This window comes from Epinephelus moara, chromosome 19 (assembly GCF_006386435.1).
Source record: "Epinephelus moara isolate mb chromosome 19, YSFRI_EMoa_1.0, whole genome shotgun sequence".
In the NCBI taxonomy this organism is placed as follows: Eukaryota; Metazoa; Chordata; class Actinopteri; order Perciformes; family Serranidae; genus Epinephelus; species Epinephelus moara.
Window position 1 is genome coordinate 8,519,875 of NC_065524.1, and position 14,554 is coordinate 8,534,428.

Sequence of the window (14,554 nt, forward strand, 5' to 3'; positions counted from 1 at the left end):
GAGTGGGAGAGGATTCCTGAAGCAACCTGTGAGCTCTGGTGAATTCCATGCCCAAACGGGTTAAGGCAGTGCTAGATAATAATGGTTGGCACACAAAATATTGACACTTTAGGCACAATTTGGACATGTTCACTGTGGGGTGTACTCACTTATGTTGCCAGCTGTTTAGATGTTGATGGCTGTGTGTTGAGTAATTGTCAGAGGAAGGTAAATCTATACTACTATACAAGCTGTACACTGACTACTTTAAGTTATATCAAAGTGTCATTTCTATAGTGATGTCCCATGACAAGATATAATAAAATATTTCCAAAAATGGGAGGGGTGTACTCACTTATGTGAGATACTGTAGGGTTAAGTTGCGCCACATAATGCATACCAGTGTGCATCTCTCCTCCCTCACACTCCGCACAGCTCTGCCCCCCTCACTCACTCACAGGTTCTCCATCAACATTCAGAGAGACACAGAGCTGCTCCTCTGTTTAATCTGTCTGTTCATTAGTCTACAGTGCAACATCGGTCTATATATTGCAGATGGATGAAGTTACCGCAGTAGCACACGTACAATACTGTAAGCCTTTTCCTCTGTAACTTTTAGCCATGTCCAGTCAAGCCATGTTGCTCCGATTTGTGTTTCTGTTATCAGTTTAGACGCGCGGTGCCACACTGAGCTGCAAACCTACTCCTTCTCTTGATTGGATCCAAAAGCCAGGCTGCCCGCACTCAAGCAGGTGCTTGAGTGCGGGCAGCCTGGCTTTTGGATCCAATCAAGAGAAGGAGACCTAGTGGTGGCATCTCGCCGACCACAGCCAACCCCCGACTATCCCCTTTTCTCCCCCTCAAACAAGCCGTGTGTAATGTGAGACTCTCCTCACCTCTGTCTTCAAGAGACCAGAGTGAAAGGTGTTTTTAAAAGTCTCTTGTGTTCAACTCTCAGTTCTTTTGTAGCTTCTAACTGAATATCTGTGGTTTGGAGTTTAGCTTCTCTCCTGTGTCCTGTTTTTACTTTAGGTATCTGCTTTATTTTACTGTTTATGTTCACTATCCTCAGTATTAGAAGTTGTGTGGAGTTTCTGCTTGAAAACTCAACATTTTCTTATTTTGCTGCTTCACAATAAAAGTTTTTACATAACAAAATAATGGGGGACATTTATTTTTAAGACTCTGTAGGAATTAAAATATGTTTATTACCAAATTAGCGAAACTTTATTAGTGGCTTTTCTTCAATTAAGACAAGTCTAATAATATGGCAGGGAGGAAAGTGAAAGCAGAAACAGCCACCCTGATATGTTGATGCCCTGCTGTGGAAAAACACATGCAGCAAAAATAACAGGGGACTTTTGCCGTGGATCAGTTTGCAACTGAACATGTAGCCCACTTCGTAGAAAATACCGGGATATATTTCGTGTATCGCCATTCAGCCTGAAAATACCGGGATATTGATTTTTGTCCATATTTTGCCCAGCTCTAGGATACATTAAGGCTCTTTCAGTACAGTCTCTTTATTCGCCGGCAGTGGCAGATCATCGAAATGTTACCTACCAGTCAGGCTTTAGTGTTAACTTTTTCTGTGATTTCTAAACAGTTAACTTATGAGCACATGTGCTCATGAGTTGAAAAATCTAGGAGATAAACATCAAATAATGTTTTTTTTCCCCTCAAAAATACAATACAAGGAGACATTTACAAGCAAATTATTTATTTCAAAAAACTACATTCTGCTTTGAACTTTATTTATTTGATAATTATGTGATTATTTATACTTTAAATTGCTTTAAACTGCAGAAGGTTCAAAGGTAATTTATTGTCATTGTGCAACACAGGGATGCACCAGGAAATGCAGTTGTAGTTCCTTTATGCTACACAAGAAAACCAACAAATACAACTTAAACAGTAGTTTGTTTTGAATCATCAGGAGGAATGTAAACAGCAACAACAAAAACACTGGTGAATTTCTGGGCTTCTTAACATTAAAAATTCAACATCAGGGAAACACTGTCAATCAACTTTGACTTGATGGTTAACCACCAAGCGTCATTCAGGTAAACATTTTTCCAATAAACCTTATACAGGATACAAGCTACATGTGCAATACGCAAGTATCTGTGGTAGGAAAGAGAAATTGCTTTGTTTTTTGTCTAATATTATTAGATATTACATTCCTTGTGAAGCAAACTCTATGGCAGTGCAAAAACACTGAGGTGTTTTAAAGGAACTATTTCAAGTGTTCCATTGAATCCAGAAAGACCGTGGAGAGAGTTCAGTCTCGTCAGCTCAAGAGTACATAACAGAACTGCTTTTGGCAAAAACAACGAACAAATCTGCATGAAGCATGGATGTAAAATGTAACTGCAACTTGACTGGTTCGCAGAGGCATATAACCATGAGGCGTTAATTCTAGTTGTAAACTATAATGTCTGGTCATGAGTCGTATCGCTAGTCTCACTTCCGCTTCCTCTCCGTGCAGTTCTTGTACTCATAGAACTGAAGTTACGTTCAATTACTACATTTTTTTTTTCTTTTTTTTTGTGTGTGGTGGCAGCAAAGATTTAACTGTGACGGCCACAACAGAACATTACCAGTGAAAACACTGTCCATGTCAAAGGCCACGTGTGCTCCATTAACAAAAGCAAAAAGACAACTAATTAAAACAAAAATGTAGCAAAGTCTAAGGTGGGAAACCTACCATGCATCTGCAAGTGTCCAAGTGTGAACACACCCTGGCATTAGCTTATTTACATACATGCTCCTAAATATATTTACAGTTCACACATATCTATTTGTGGTCCCAAATGTGAGTGAAATGCTCACACTGTCGAGCCCTGCCAACAGTATATAGCAAAACAAAGATGAGTTTTTCTAGATAAAGGTATTTTTTTTCAAGTAGGCCACATAAAAAACTGTTCTGTGGTGCTGCTAGAGGTCAGAAACAGAGCTTAGTGTTTTAATAACTTACACTCTACTGTATATTACTTGTATTTATTTCTTCATAATACTTGTATTGTTTCCTAAATACCCAAATGTCATTTCACATTTATGTCACTCCCTGTTCTTTTGGTAGTCATGTACCCAACAGTTCAACAGCTGCAGTCATTTATCTCCGTTAAAGTGTCCACCGAGAGATTATTTCCATCACAGATCTGTAGGTAAAATGTTCAGCTTTGATCACTCAGGTTTGTTTGACTAAGGCCTTTGGAAAACTTGTAAAAGGCCCACAGGGAGGAGAGCAGTGGGCACACATTCCCCTCTGGCTGTGTGGTTGAATATACACCACACACGCAGGCTACGCCACGCTCCACTTTTCCAACACAGTGAATCACACACTTGTTGGAATGGGCTTTCTGTCCCGCCCTCTTTCACTCGATTTTCCTTTTCGCTGTTGACCAAGTCTTTCTCACTTTCACTCAGTCTTTTCTCTTTTCTTAGGGACGTGTTGCCCTTCACTCTGAAGCTTCCAGAAGCCATTGCTTCAGCCAGAACGTCTGCTGATCTTGAGGAGGTTGCTAAACTTGGAGCAGGTTTGTTATAAAATTTGGATACATATTTGGGGAACAAGCATGCAACTGGGGCATACTGTGAACTGATGGCAGCCAGTGTGTAAATGTACATTATTAGGTGATCCCATGGTTATATTAAGTAGTCAAAATATAGCATGGTAGGAGAGAGAGATGAGTGCAAACAACCACAGACAAAGGTTACCATGTCATCTATGTGAGCAGAGTCTCATGTTGAGTTGTGTTTACTATAAATCTCCTTTATTGCATCAACAGAAACACTTCTCCAGTCAGTTATTGGGGATATTGCATCACTTCTTTTGCAGTCAAACTGATCTGTGCACTTCCCTCAGCTTCTTGCTGATTTAGAAAAGTAGAGTGTTTTCCTCCATCCCACATCTGGTGTGCGTAAAAAAAAAATGTTCCCGAGGCGTGACACTCGTAAAGCTCATCTCAACCACATTCCCCCCTGCTCGAAGGATTAACTGGCATGGCAGTGCTAAATGACTCGACCCCACGGACAAAAGCTTCTTCCAGGCCCAGATGAGTGCTGCTCAGCTGGGCAAGGACTCAGACGAGAGCTGGCTGCCTCTCTCCCAGCTGTGTAGGGCCTCAACCTTCTACAGCCGTCACCACAAAACATTGGACATTTGCAATGATACAAGCTGACACCATCTCAAGAGAGGGTGAAGTCAGTTTTTACTGTTAACAAGATCATGGATTGTCATCATTAAAAACTAATTTATGTATTTAATTCTTAACAGAGCAAATATTATTTTAATTTTTACCTGCTTCTTCTTATTTACACTATTGACTTTTTTACTTAGTTGAGGTGAAAATAGTGGTTTTAAAGTATTCAGATGTTGGTGGAATTATCCTCCATACCATCACCCTTTTCATAGCCCACTCATAAGCAAATTTACAAAGACCGGATTGCGGTCAGCCCAGATGCCAGCAGAAAATGTTGGCATTGTACGTTTCTGCAAACCACGAATACATTACATTTGAACATCTCATACATATCACATCAACTTTTCTGAGCTGACGTAGTATATCAGTTGACTTTGTTATCGGGAAGTGGAGGAGATGGTGGATGGTGATGGACATCTACCAAGTTGCAGACCACTGTGAACCACTATTCAGGACGAAAAACAAAACCCTTTGTGATTTAGCATATCATTGCGTTGTTTCCAGTGGGTTTATGGCACCAAATGTGGGTGTAGAGTAGTAACCTGTTGCTGTATTTTTTAGTGTGAATACTGCCAAAAAAAAAGCTTTTTTTTTTTTTACCAATTCATCACTGCTTGGCCAGTGGGGATTGTGCCCCCGAAATCAAGTATTTAAGCCAAAACATCTTTTCCTAACCATAACCAATTGGCTACTGTGCCTAGGAATAACCACAGGTTAACCACAGTGTTGTTTAAATGTAAGGATTCAAATGATTCGCTTCATAATAACTTCCAAATGTAACATATCTGTGGTTTGTAGAAACATACAATGCCAACATTTGTTTCTGGCGATTTTTTTGTGTTGATAGCACCATGACTTGTGCATCACTTGCAACCACTATCTGCCTTATCTCAACACCAGATTCACAAAAGATATTGCATTAATGATATTTTAGCGCAAACACACCAACTAAGTTTTGCACCTGAGTGCAGTTTGAACTTTTTTGCATCTGGTTGCAATTATCCACGCAGCAAAGTATAATTGCTGCCTTTGCAGCAAGAACACAGTAGGCTGAACAGCAGCACAGAGGATTAGAAAAGTGACATTTTTAGGCTGCAAGCTACAGGTACTGACCAATGAGGTGCGGCAGCATTCTTAAACGTGACAGAGACAAACCATTTTTGGGATTTAATATTGCAGTATGTCAGTGCTGTTGGTGTTTTACCACCACCAACTCTTAAAAGACGTTACTAATTTCACTGTAACTCTGTGTTGCTATTAGCGCTGATCTTTGTTAATGGGACTGTCTTTACAGTGAGTCTCATTGGCATAAAACGTTCAGTTTAGTGTAAAATGTATGTGTATTACCTAATTTAAATACATGCAGATAGCACCCTTTGCAGGTGCTTTGAGAATTACATGGTTGCTTTTTAACTTATTTGTGCAGGACTAGCAGTCGCAAAAGCCGCGCAACTCTTTTGTGAATTCAGCTGTCAGTGTAACCTTTGTGTCCTTTCAGGCTGTGCTGTGACTCAGCTCTGAGCTATCATGTGTACACTAGGCTGACTGTGTCAGACGTCCAGTGTCCCTCAGCCTGACAGTCTCTTAAAGAGTTCAAGATGACACACGATGATTTGATGAGACTCTCTTTGGTCTCAAATGATCTACAGACATACATTCTTTCTCTCCCTCTTATTCATAAAAGGGTTGCTGTTTGGTGAGGTGACACAATGGTGGGTTTTGTGTGTCTATGAAGGCACTTGAGCGGCAATGAATAGTTGATCTAATAGGTAGTTCTGACGTACATACAAGCAACATTAATGGCTGGGAAAGATGTACTGTTGACTCTGACGTCTTCACAGTGTCTTATTACCTGTTGTATGGCTGTCCCCCCTGTAATGACTGCAGTTTGTTTTCTTTTGTGATGCCTTTTGAAGGCTTGTTTGTTAAAATTATTAATTTAGAGAATTAGAAGCTTGGCAGGGCCAGTTTAATCCACCATGGTGCAAAAATGACCTGTTGGCCATTATGGAGCTCTGACATTCCCAGAAACCAACCAGCATTGCTATATTGGAATATTAGTCAGCTCTAGGTCAGTTTGTCATAATTAAAATAAACCCTCATCAAACCAAAATATTAGATATTTAAACTTGATTTTGACAGAGGGCCTTACTAAAGACACCCTTACTATTTAGTTTGTATTTGTGCTTTGATGGATTATTTTACACGCGATGCACTGATCCAGTCCTCTGCATTGGCACCAGGGCTGATACTAATCTAATTCAGTGGATCAGGTGTCAGCCAGATGTAACTGATCCACATTCAATACATTCAATTTCTTTGTCCTTGTCATTAAACTCTGTGTTGGCACTATTAGTTACATTCATTCAGTCTCTGTAGCAACAGTTACCAACAGTTTTTAGTTGCTGTATTTTGACTGAACCGATGGGATGTTCATTTTTACTACTTTGGCATTCCTTTTCTAAAGCAATATCAAATACGTATCATGAGTTAAGTAGCAATAATATATAGGCTACAAGAGAATGTTTAAAAGTATTGTAACCTGAACGATAGAATAAACTTTGCTTGAGGCATTAGTTCCTGTAGACTTTCAAAAAAAAAAAAACAGGAAAACTTCAAAAGGCTAGACTCAATGTCATGAAGTTGTCTTCATGATGGCAGAAAGATGCAGTTTAACTCCAGAAGAAGCTTGTGAGTGGACCTTTGGATTATTTGTCAAACTACTTATTCTTAAATCAAGAATGAACTGTCAACCCAGCTTATGTTGAATTTGTATTATGCCTTAGCAGCATTATGTTTTCAGGTTGTCCATCCCCCTGTCTGTCCGTTGCATTCTTGTGAACGTGACATCTCAAAAAGTGGGAATTTCTTCAAATTTGGTATAAACGTCCTCTTGGACTCAAGGATGAACTGTTGAGATTTTGGTGGTTAAGGATCAAGGTCACTGTGACCTCGTCTGTCTCATTTTTGTGAATGCAATATCTCAAGAACACCTTGAGCAAATGCTGTCAGATTTGGCACAAATGTTAACTTGGACTAAACAATGACCTGGTCTCTCTGTGTGCTTGTGTACGGAATGCAATCGCTGCCTCTGATTACGCTGATACTTTGGAGCAGACTCCGCGAGGAATGTCCGCAGTCATTCGGGCTTTCATAGTGGAGCGCACTTCCGCGTTGTAGTTTCCTGTAAAAATGTCCGTGAAAAATCCCCGCGATGTGAAAAATACATGCCGAGCAGTCACTGGTGCGTGGAGTCTGCGCGGTCGGAAAATCTGAGCTTTGCGCGCACAGGGCTTGCGGACGTCCGCTTTGAGTCCACGCGGACCTCCGCAGAGTCCGTTCCGCGTACGTTCCGCCCGAGTATGTTCGGGCCTTGACTCAGTAACAGAAGGGGAGACATTTGATCAGATACTTAATTGGTGACTCTAACCCTGGGGGTCCATCTTGAAACTATGCTGATTGAATAGATCTTCTGTGCTGTGCTGGAAGATGTGAGTGAAGCATCCATGTTTTTACAGACAACTTTACTGGTTTGCAGAGGCATACAACAGCACTGTGGTAATTCTAGTTTGTTTAGTAGAACAAATACATTAAATGCATTTCACTGGAATTAAACCCTATATGAAACAAATTGTACCTTATGTGGTAACATGTGACAAGTAAAAATGATTGATTGTTTCTAGTGACTTGCTGATAGTGCTGCTTGCAGAATAAATGCACAGGTGGGATCCTGTATTTATGGCATTGTTTCTGGTATTGCTCATTGCCAAACTGCATGCAAGCCATCCCATATGTAGCAAAGTTTGATATGCTGATGTTTCCTGTCACTACACAGTTTGGAGTGGGCTATACTGACGAGTTAGAAAGTTAAAGAAATGGGTTAGTTCTTAAAAGTCGCAACTCCAATCTCAAGATGCCTATGACCAAGGGGTCGATGAGACCTAACTTACTTTGCTCTGCTGCACCTTTGCCTCATCTCCTGGAAGTCATTTGCTCCTGATATTTCCCAAAATGTACTATAAACAGTTTGCAGAGACAAGATAATCCACCTCAAAGCCACACAGTTTGAAGAAGAATAACAGAACAATAAATAACAATAAACAATACAATAAACTTGACAGTAGCCTGTTTTATAGTCACGATGAGCAATCAGCTTAGTAAAACTGGAAGACTTAGCCACATATCAGTGAAGATTATTTACCTCTTTTTGTTTTAGAGATGCTAAGAGTTCTCATTTTCTGACCTTTGTGATAGCACTTGTTGCTTTTTATCGCTCAGCTTAAGTATTGCAGCGTGGTTACCAAAGTCAAATCTACAGCCCACATTAGCATGTAATAAGTACATTTGTTTGATCTACCCATTTTTACCCAGTTCTATACATAAGCCCAGTCAGTAATTACGTTTATGAAATATTCCCAGCTGCACAAGAACCAAAGCGACTGACCTCATGTGCTTTACAGTGTGTGAGCTCTGTCTATTTTTGGCTCCAGTTCAGCTGGCATATATCTCTACCAGCTGCCTTTGCCTCAACCTTGACTTTCCCGGTTCTTACATCAAACACACCAAACCACATTCCTCTGTGCACTAAGTCCTGAGTATGTGTGTGTGTTTGAACACTGTACAGCAGCTTTTTGCTGTGCTTTGCATATACTTGTGTGAACATGCCATGTACAACTGAGTAATCAAAGTAAATTCATGGAATTAGAAGTGTCATAAAACCAAATACTGAAATATCTTCAACAAACAGAATGATGACATAGAATTAACAACAGTAATGAGTATCAGAGCATGTACCAGAGGAAAAAGATGATTCGACCAGAAAAGAGAGTAAACAAGAGTAGAGTGGGAGGGAAATAGGAAAAACGGGTCTCAGTGTGTCACAGAGAGAGAGAGCAACAGAGAGTGAGAGAGACCACGCAACTTCCACTGAAAGGAAGAGAGGGAGGCAGGAATACAATGCTAACAGCCCGCCCACACACTCATTAACAGAAGTGAGTCATAACACAGCCAGTCGAGTTTCAGCTTGTGCCGATGCAGCGGTGTATCCTCTGCAAAACTATCAGAGAAGTTAGACTGAGATCAACAGCTTGCCTGTGTGTCACTGAGCTTTGGGATCACCGTGAGTATTGCCGCTCTCTCTGCTCTGTAGTTCTGTGAAGGAGTTGCTCTGTGTCTGGTACTCATATTCCTCATGCAGTATTGTTCCCCTGGTGTGTGTCTGTCTTGTTTTGCTGTGTCTGGTACGGCTTGGACTCTAAAGGTTCAACAACTTATTGTGTTATAGAAGTTTAGTGCTGTTTTCTTCTTTCTTGTTTGCCGGTAAAAAAGCTCCCTGACAGGCTGAGCCTCTTACTCTGCAAAAGTAAACAGCAGTGATTTTACAAGAAGCAGCATTTAGAGGTTTTTGAAGATTGGTTGTAATTAAAGGACTTGTATTGAGTCACTGGGAGTGGATGAGGGGACTAATCTAAGTTGGCGTAAATTAAGTTAAGCATTTTTCAACATATATATAGTTTTTGCTGCCAGGTGGGGGGATGGGGGGGGGAGGGGATCTTTCCACATAACTATGAAAAACACGAATCACCTACAGGCTGTTTTTTATGCTGTTGGAATCAAACATTTGCATATGCTTAGTAAGTAACTGAAATACACAAAGCCACATTACATATACATGAACATTGTTTCAACCCAATTCCAAAACTGATTCATCATAATCCGGCAATGACTAAAACCGGACCGTACCCAAGGTGCCATATAAGTTATTTATTATAACAAATAAGATAAACTGAGAGGTAAATTTGTATGTGAGTTGTGTTCACATACAAAGTAGTGTTCATGCAGATGTGTGTGAATAACGCAGTGTAAGCTGCTGTGAAGTAAAAACCTAAACAAAGAGCTGAGCAAAGCAAAAGGGGTTGCAGACACAGGGAAGAGAGGGAAGGGAAGAGAGAGCGAGTCACATTGGAAGCTGGAACTTTTATATCCTGTGGCGCCGATGGCAGCACACACACACACACACAAAAGCAGAGTGAGCAGGAGTCGTCACTATGTGAAGGAAAAATATGTCTTTAGCCCAGTCTGAATCTGCAGTGAGAGGCTGCTCCAACACCACGGGCAGAAGGATTTAAACCTCCGTCTGTTTTTAGTTGCAGTAGTTGACATTCCTAGGTGATACCATCACATATGAGTAATAGTGGTCAGTGGAGGTATTTTCAAGCAAATCTTTGTCAACAATGGTGACCCTTGTTTGATGCTATGAGCTGGGCCGGTCTCATTTACATGATTGGAAGATTGGAACACGTGTCAATTGCTTTTCTTGGGTGCCCTGAAGTAGACTATACTCAGACTAACTACTGTATTAGACTCTATTAAACTAATTAGGGTATAATTATTTAGCTCATGGAGCTTACCAAACCAAAATAAAATGTGTAATCAACTAAATGGCCTGTAATTACTGATTAATTTATGCTGAATGCCCTGTTACACCTCTGATTGTCGATCCTCAATAGCGATGACAATACGTGCTATTAGAAATGTTCCATGATGCACTGACAATAACGGGAGTTGGTGTTTGTCAAAGGCGAACTTCAGCCATTTTACACATCAAAGTCTGTTTACAGATGTTGAGGTGTACCACTGTGTATGTGAGACAAGTTGTGTAAAAGCTTTAGTGTCTTCAGTGGGAGCTGTTTGAAATCTGATAAATGTCCTCAGATGATGTCACTTGAGTCATGGGATACAATTACATCCACGCTAATATTCCAGTACTATTCAGAATATGACAGTATTCTGAAGTTGATACAGGTCATGTTCACAGCATATTACATTTGGATATTCCAAATGTAGCATTTTCCAATCAAGACATTGGATATGCTAGTATTATTCAAGTTTTAGGAGCATTCTTTGGACATGTCTACAGTGCATTAGGAATATGCGTCTCATTAAGGATTTTTACCACAGTTTGTTACACACGGCCTCTTTTCTGTTTATGGTCAGCTCTGTGCATTTTACATAAACCAACTAACCAACAGTTTAGAGTGGGGTGGAGATGCATGCCCAAAAGAAAAGCCCACATTTCCATTAGGAAGGCAAAACATACTTTAAAAGATTATGAAAAACTTATGTGCAAATACCCAAATGTCAACCTTTTCAAGAAAGGTGGTTGAAGGAATGAAAAAGGGAGGCTATGTTTGCATGGTTAACAACTCCGCCACCAGTGGAAAACTCTGAAAAAATCCTGGCACAAGTGACAGTTGGTCTACTTGTCTATGTTTCTCAGTATGCATAGCTGCATGTAAACATGAATATTTGTGGAATATTCATTTTCATTAGCCATTTAAACAGCTTAGTAGGAAAGTTGTCTTTTTCAGAATAAGTGCAAAAACGTGACTATTTTGTGCATGTGAATGTTGTCTATGCCGTTGGGGCTGAAGACTACATGTTTGAAAATGAAAAAAACCTGTGGGTGTGGAGGTCAAAAGAAATGAGTTTACCAGACCTCTGTCGCCTGCTGCTCATCTCTGCTGCAGGGTAGAGACTCCAGGCTACATTAGCTACCACTAACAAAACACACCAAAGTCTCTGACCTAACTGTCGGCAGTCCACTTGCATTGTAGTTCATGTTCAGCAGGCACTGGGTTTTGACAAGGAATAAAAATGCATGGAAGAATAAAGGTGATATCTCTGGTTCCTTTGTATTGATTTTAATACTCTTTTAACTATCCATCATGAGTCCAACAATTTTATGGGATGCAACGCTAAATCAGTGGAGAACTTATTGTACTTCACCTGGTGAGCTGGTAAGGCAGCTACTAAGTCTGTGGTCCAGGTTTGGCCAACTTAATGTTGGCTTCAAAACACATATTACTGTGTCAACCCTGGGTATGAGACAGGGCCCAGACATATTTAATTTTGCACTTAAATGTTGTATCACATCCTGTCCACGTAATACACTATTGGTAGCATAATTTTCTTACTGTCTCACACAGGCTTCTGGGATGCTCAGTTGTGCCACAAGAGGAAGGGCTCGGTCTCCTTAACAGGAATAGCTGCTCCCGACAGACCACCTCCCCCTGCTCAGAGACCAGTCTCCTTGGCAACCACACCAGGGCGCCCTCGGCTTCGAACTCGCACCCCATCTGAGCTCGAGTGTTGCCAGTCCAACGGAGCACTTTGCTTCATCAACCCCCTCTTCATAAAGGTTCACCAGCCAGATGGTGACCACAGCACAGCCTCAAATCCCTCTGGTACAGCAAAGCAAGGTCTGAGGGAGGAGCTCGTTAGTGACAGCCTAGAAACCAACAATAAGGACACGCAACACACTTGTAGAGACAATCCTCAGATCTGTAGCTCAGATCAAAGCGACAGTAGCCGATCAGGTCACAGCAACACAGAGCTACAGGAGGATAACAGCCAAACCAGTAGCAGCAGTCAGAGGCTAAGTGCTGCAGACAGTGTGCCACGGTCCCCACCTCCACGCCCACCCCCGCCTCGCATTGTGCCGCAACACTCAGCCCCTCTTCTCCGACAGCGCAGCATGCCAGAGAAAATCTCCTGGATCAATGTCCCCAAGGAGAAGGTGGAGGAGAGGGAGAGAGGCAGCAGCATCCTATCTCGTCTGGGCTCCTCTCTTAGTATCAGCCCCTCATCCTCCCCTCCCAAGAGACTCAGCATCAGCTCCCCCATATCCATCCCCCGGCCCTCCCTGCCCATCTCTCTATCATCGCTCTCCTCCTCTCCACGTCGGGCCAAGGCCTCATCATCATCGTCCAGCCAGGAGGATGCCCAGTGCCACTTGGCGCTGGAGGACCAGACTATTGAGAAGGCCCTCATTAGGGCCAGAATGACTCAGCTCAGCGCTACCAGAACCCCTGCCCAAGACTCCAGCTCTCCTCCAGACCCGTCACTGATTACAGCAAGCAAGCAGACACGTGTGGCAAGGGGAGAAGAAGAAGAAACAGGCGAAGAATGCAGTGGTGGCGGCCAGCGACTGAGTGACATGAGCCTCTCCACAGATTCCTCAGACTCCCTGGATTTCTCTCAGTCCTCAGCCTTCTTCCTTCCTCCTCTGCATGACCCCAGCCCCCCCACTGTGGCTGACTTTAACACCCACCTCCCCCTCTCCCTCCCACCATCCCACCTGCCTTACTGCAGCATGGAGGAGGACGACGATGATGAGGACGATGAGGATGAAGACGAGCCCGACTACGGTGTTAGTCTTGAGAGCGACCAGGACCAAGACCAGGACCTGACCATGGTGCCTCCAGGCCACCGCACCAAGCGCCGCACCAGTGCCGGTGCTTTGGTCCTGCAGAAGGCTCTGCGAGGGCACCTGCGCAAAATGAGTGGTGTTTTCAACTCGCTGCTGACGCCTGAGAAGAGGGCGATCCGCAAGGTGGTGGAGCTGTCCAGGGATAAAGGCTCGTACTTCGGCTGCCTGGTGCAGGACTACCTGAGCTACATGGGCGAGGGTGCGGGCACCCAGGCCTGGCAGGGCTATGCCTCGGGACTGGAGCTGCTGCAGACTCTCCGCCAGTTTATCACTCAGATGAAGAGCTACCTGAGACAGAGCTCCGAGCTAGAGCCGCCAATCGAGAGCCTCATTCCTGAAGACCAGATCGGTGAGTACCAAATAAAATTATTCCATCTTTTACTCAAGCTCGGTTTTGTTACCCCTATTTTACTAACTATACCAGCAATGGCTCACGCACTGCAAATGTAACTGTTGCTTCATTCTGAAAAGCAATTTCAGCTTAATGCTTTAACAACAGTAACTGTGGGTATCCGTATGTTGTGTGCCACAGAGCTTGGTCAACAGTTGAAATGCTGAGGCTGCACAATTGCAACATTTCTACCTTCTAAGCATTATGACCTTGTCTTCAACTCAACATGGAGGGTAGTGGGAGTAATTTCTGTGTGTGTTTGCAAATGTTTTAGTGATTATTTTAAGGAAGTGTGAATGACTGGTGTATTAATAGAGAAATCTTAATTTTTGTGGAAACACTATGTCACAGAAAACGTGCTCAATGCAGACGCAGCAGTTTCACTTCAATGTTTAGCAGTGAGGCCATTAGAAAACTTGTCCTCACGTGTTTACAGCTGGATACCTGCACGTGTGTGTATATGTGTACATTCCTGTTGAAGCCATAGCCACCAGGCTCATTTTTGTTAGTTGTATGTCATGCATGCTAGTAAGGGTTTTTTTGGGGGAGTTTTTCCTTATCCGCTGCGAGGGTCATAAGGACAGAGGGATGTCATATGCTGTAAAGCCCTGTGAGGCAAATTGTGATTTGTGATATTGGGCTTTATAAATAAAATTGATTGATTGATTGATAAGTCAGTATCCATTTGAAAAAGAAAGTAAAGACAGG

The 14,554-nt window shown here is 42.2% G+C and overlaps 1 protein-coding gene across 2 annotated transcripts in view; it reads left to right on the forward strand.

The window, feature by feature from the left end:
- The window catches only part of rin2a (Ras and Rab interactor 2a), a 66,721-nt gene that overhangs the window by 39,627 nt on the left and 12,540 nt on the right, over positions 1-14,554 (forward strand). The window contains exons 7-8 of one of the 2 annotated variants that reach the window (XM_050070945.1): positions 3,427-3,518; positions 12,173-13,804. In XM_050070945.1, the coding sequence (XP_049926902.1) occupies positions 3,427-3,518; positions 12,173-13,804 (1,724 nt within the window). Of the gene's footprint in view, positions 1-3,426; positions 3,519-9,158; positions 9,304-12,172; positions 13,805-14,554 lie in introns of those variants that run through there. The other variant, XM_050070946.1, reaches the window with a different exon arrangement.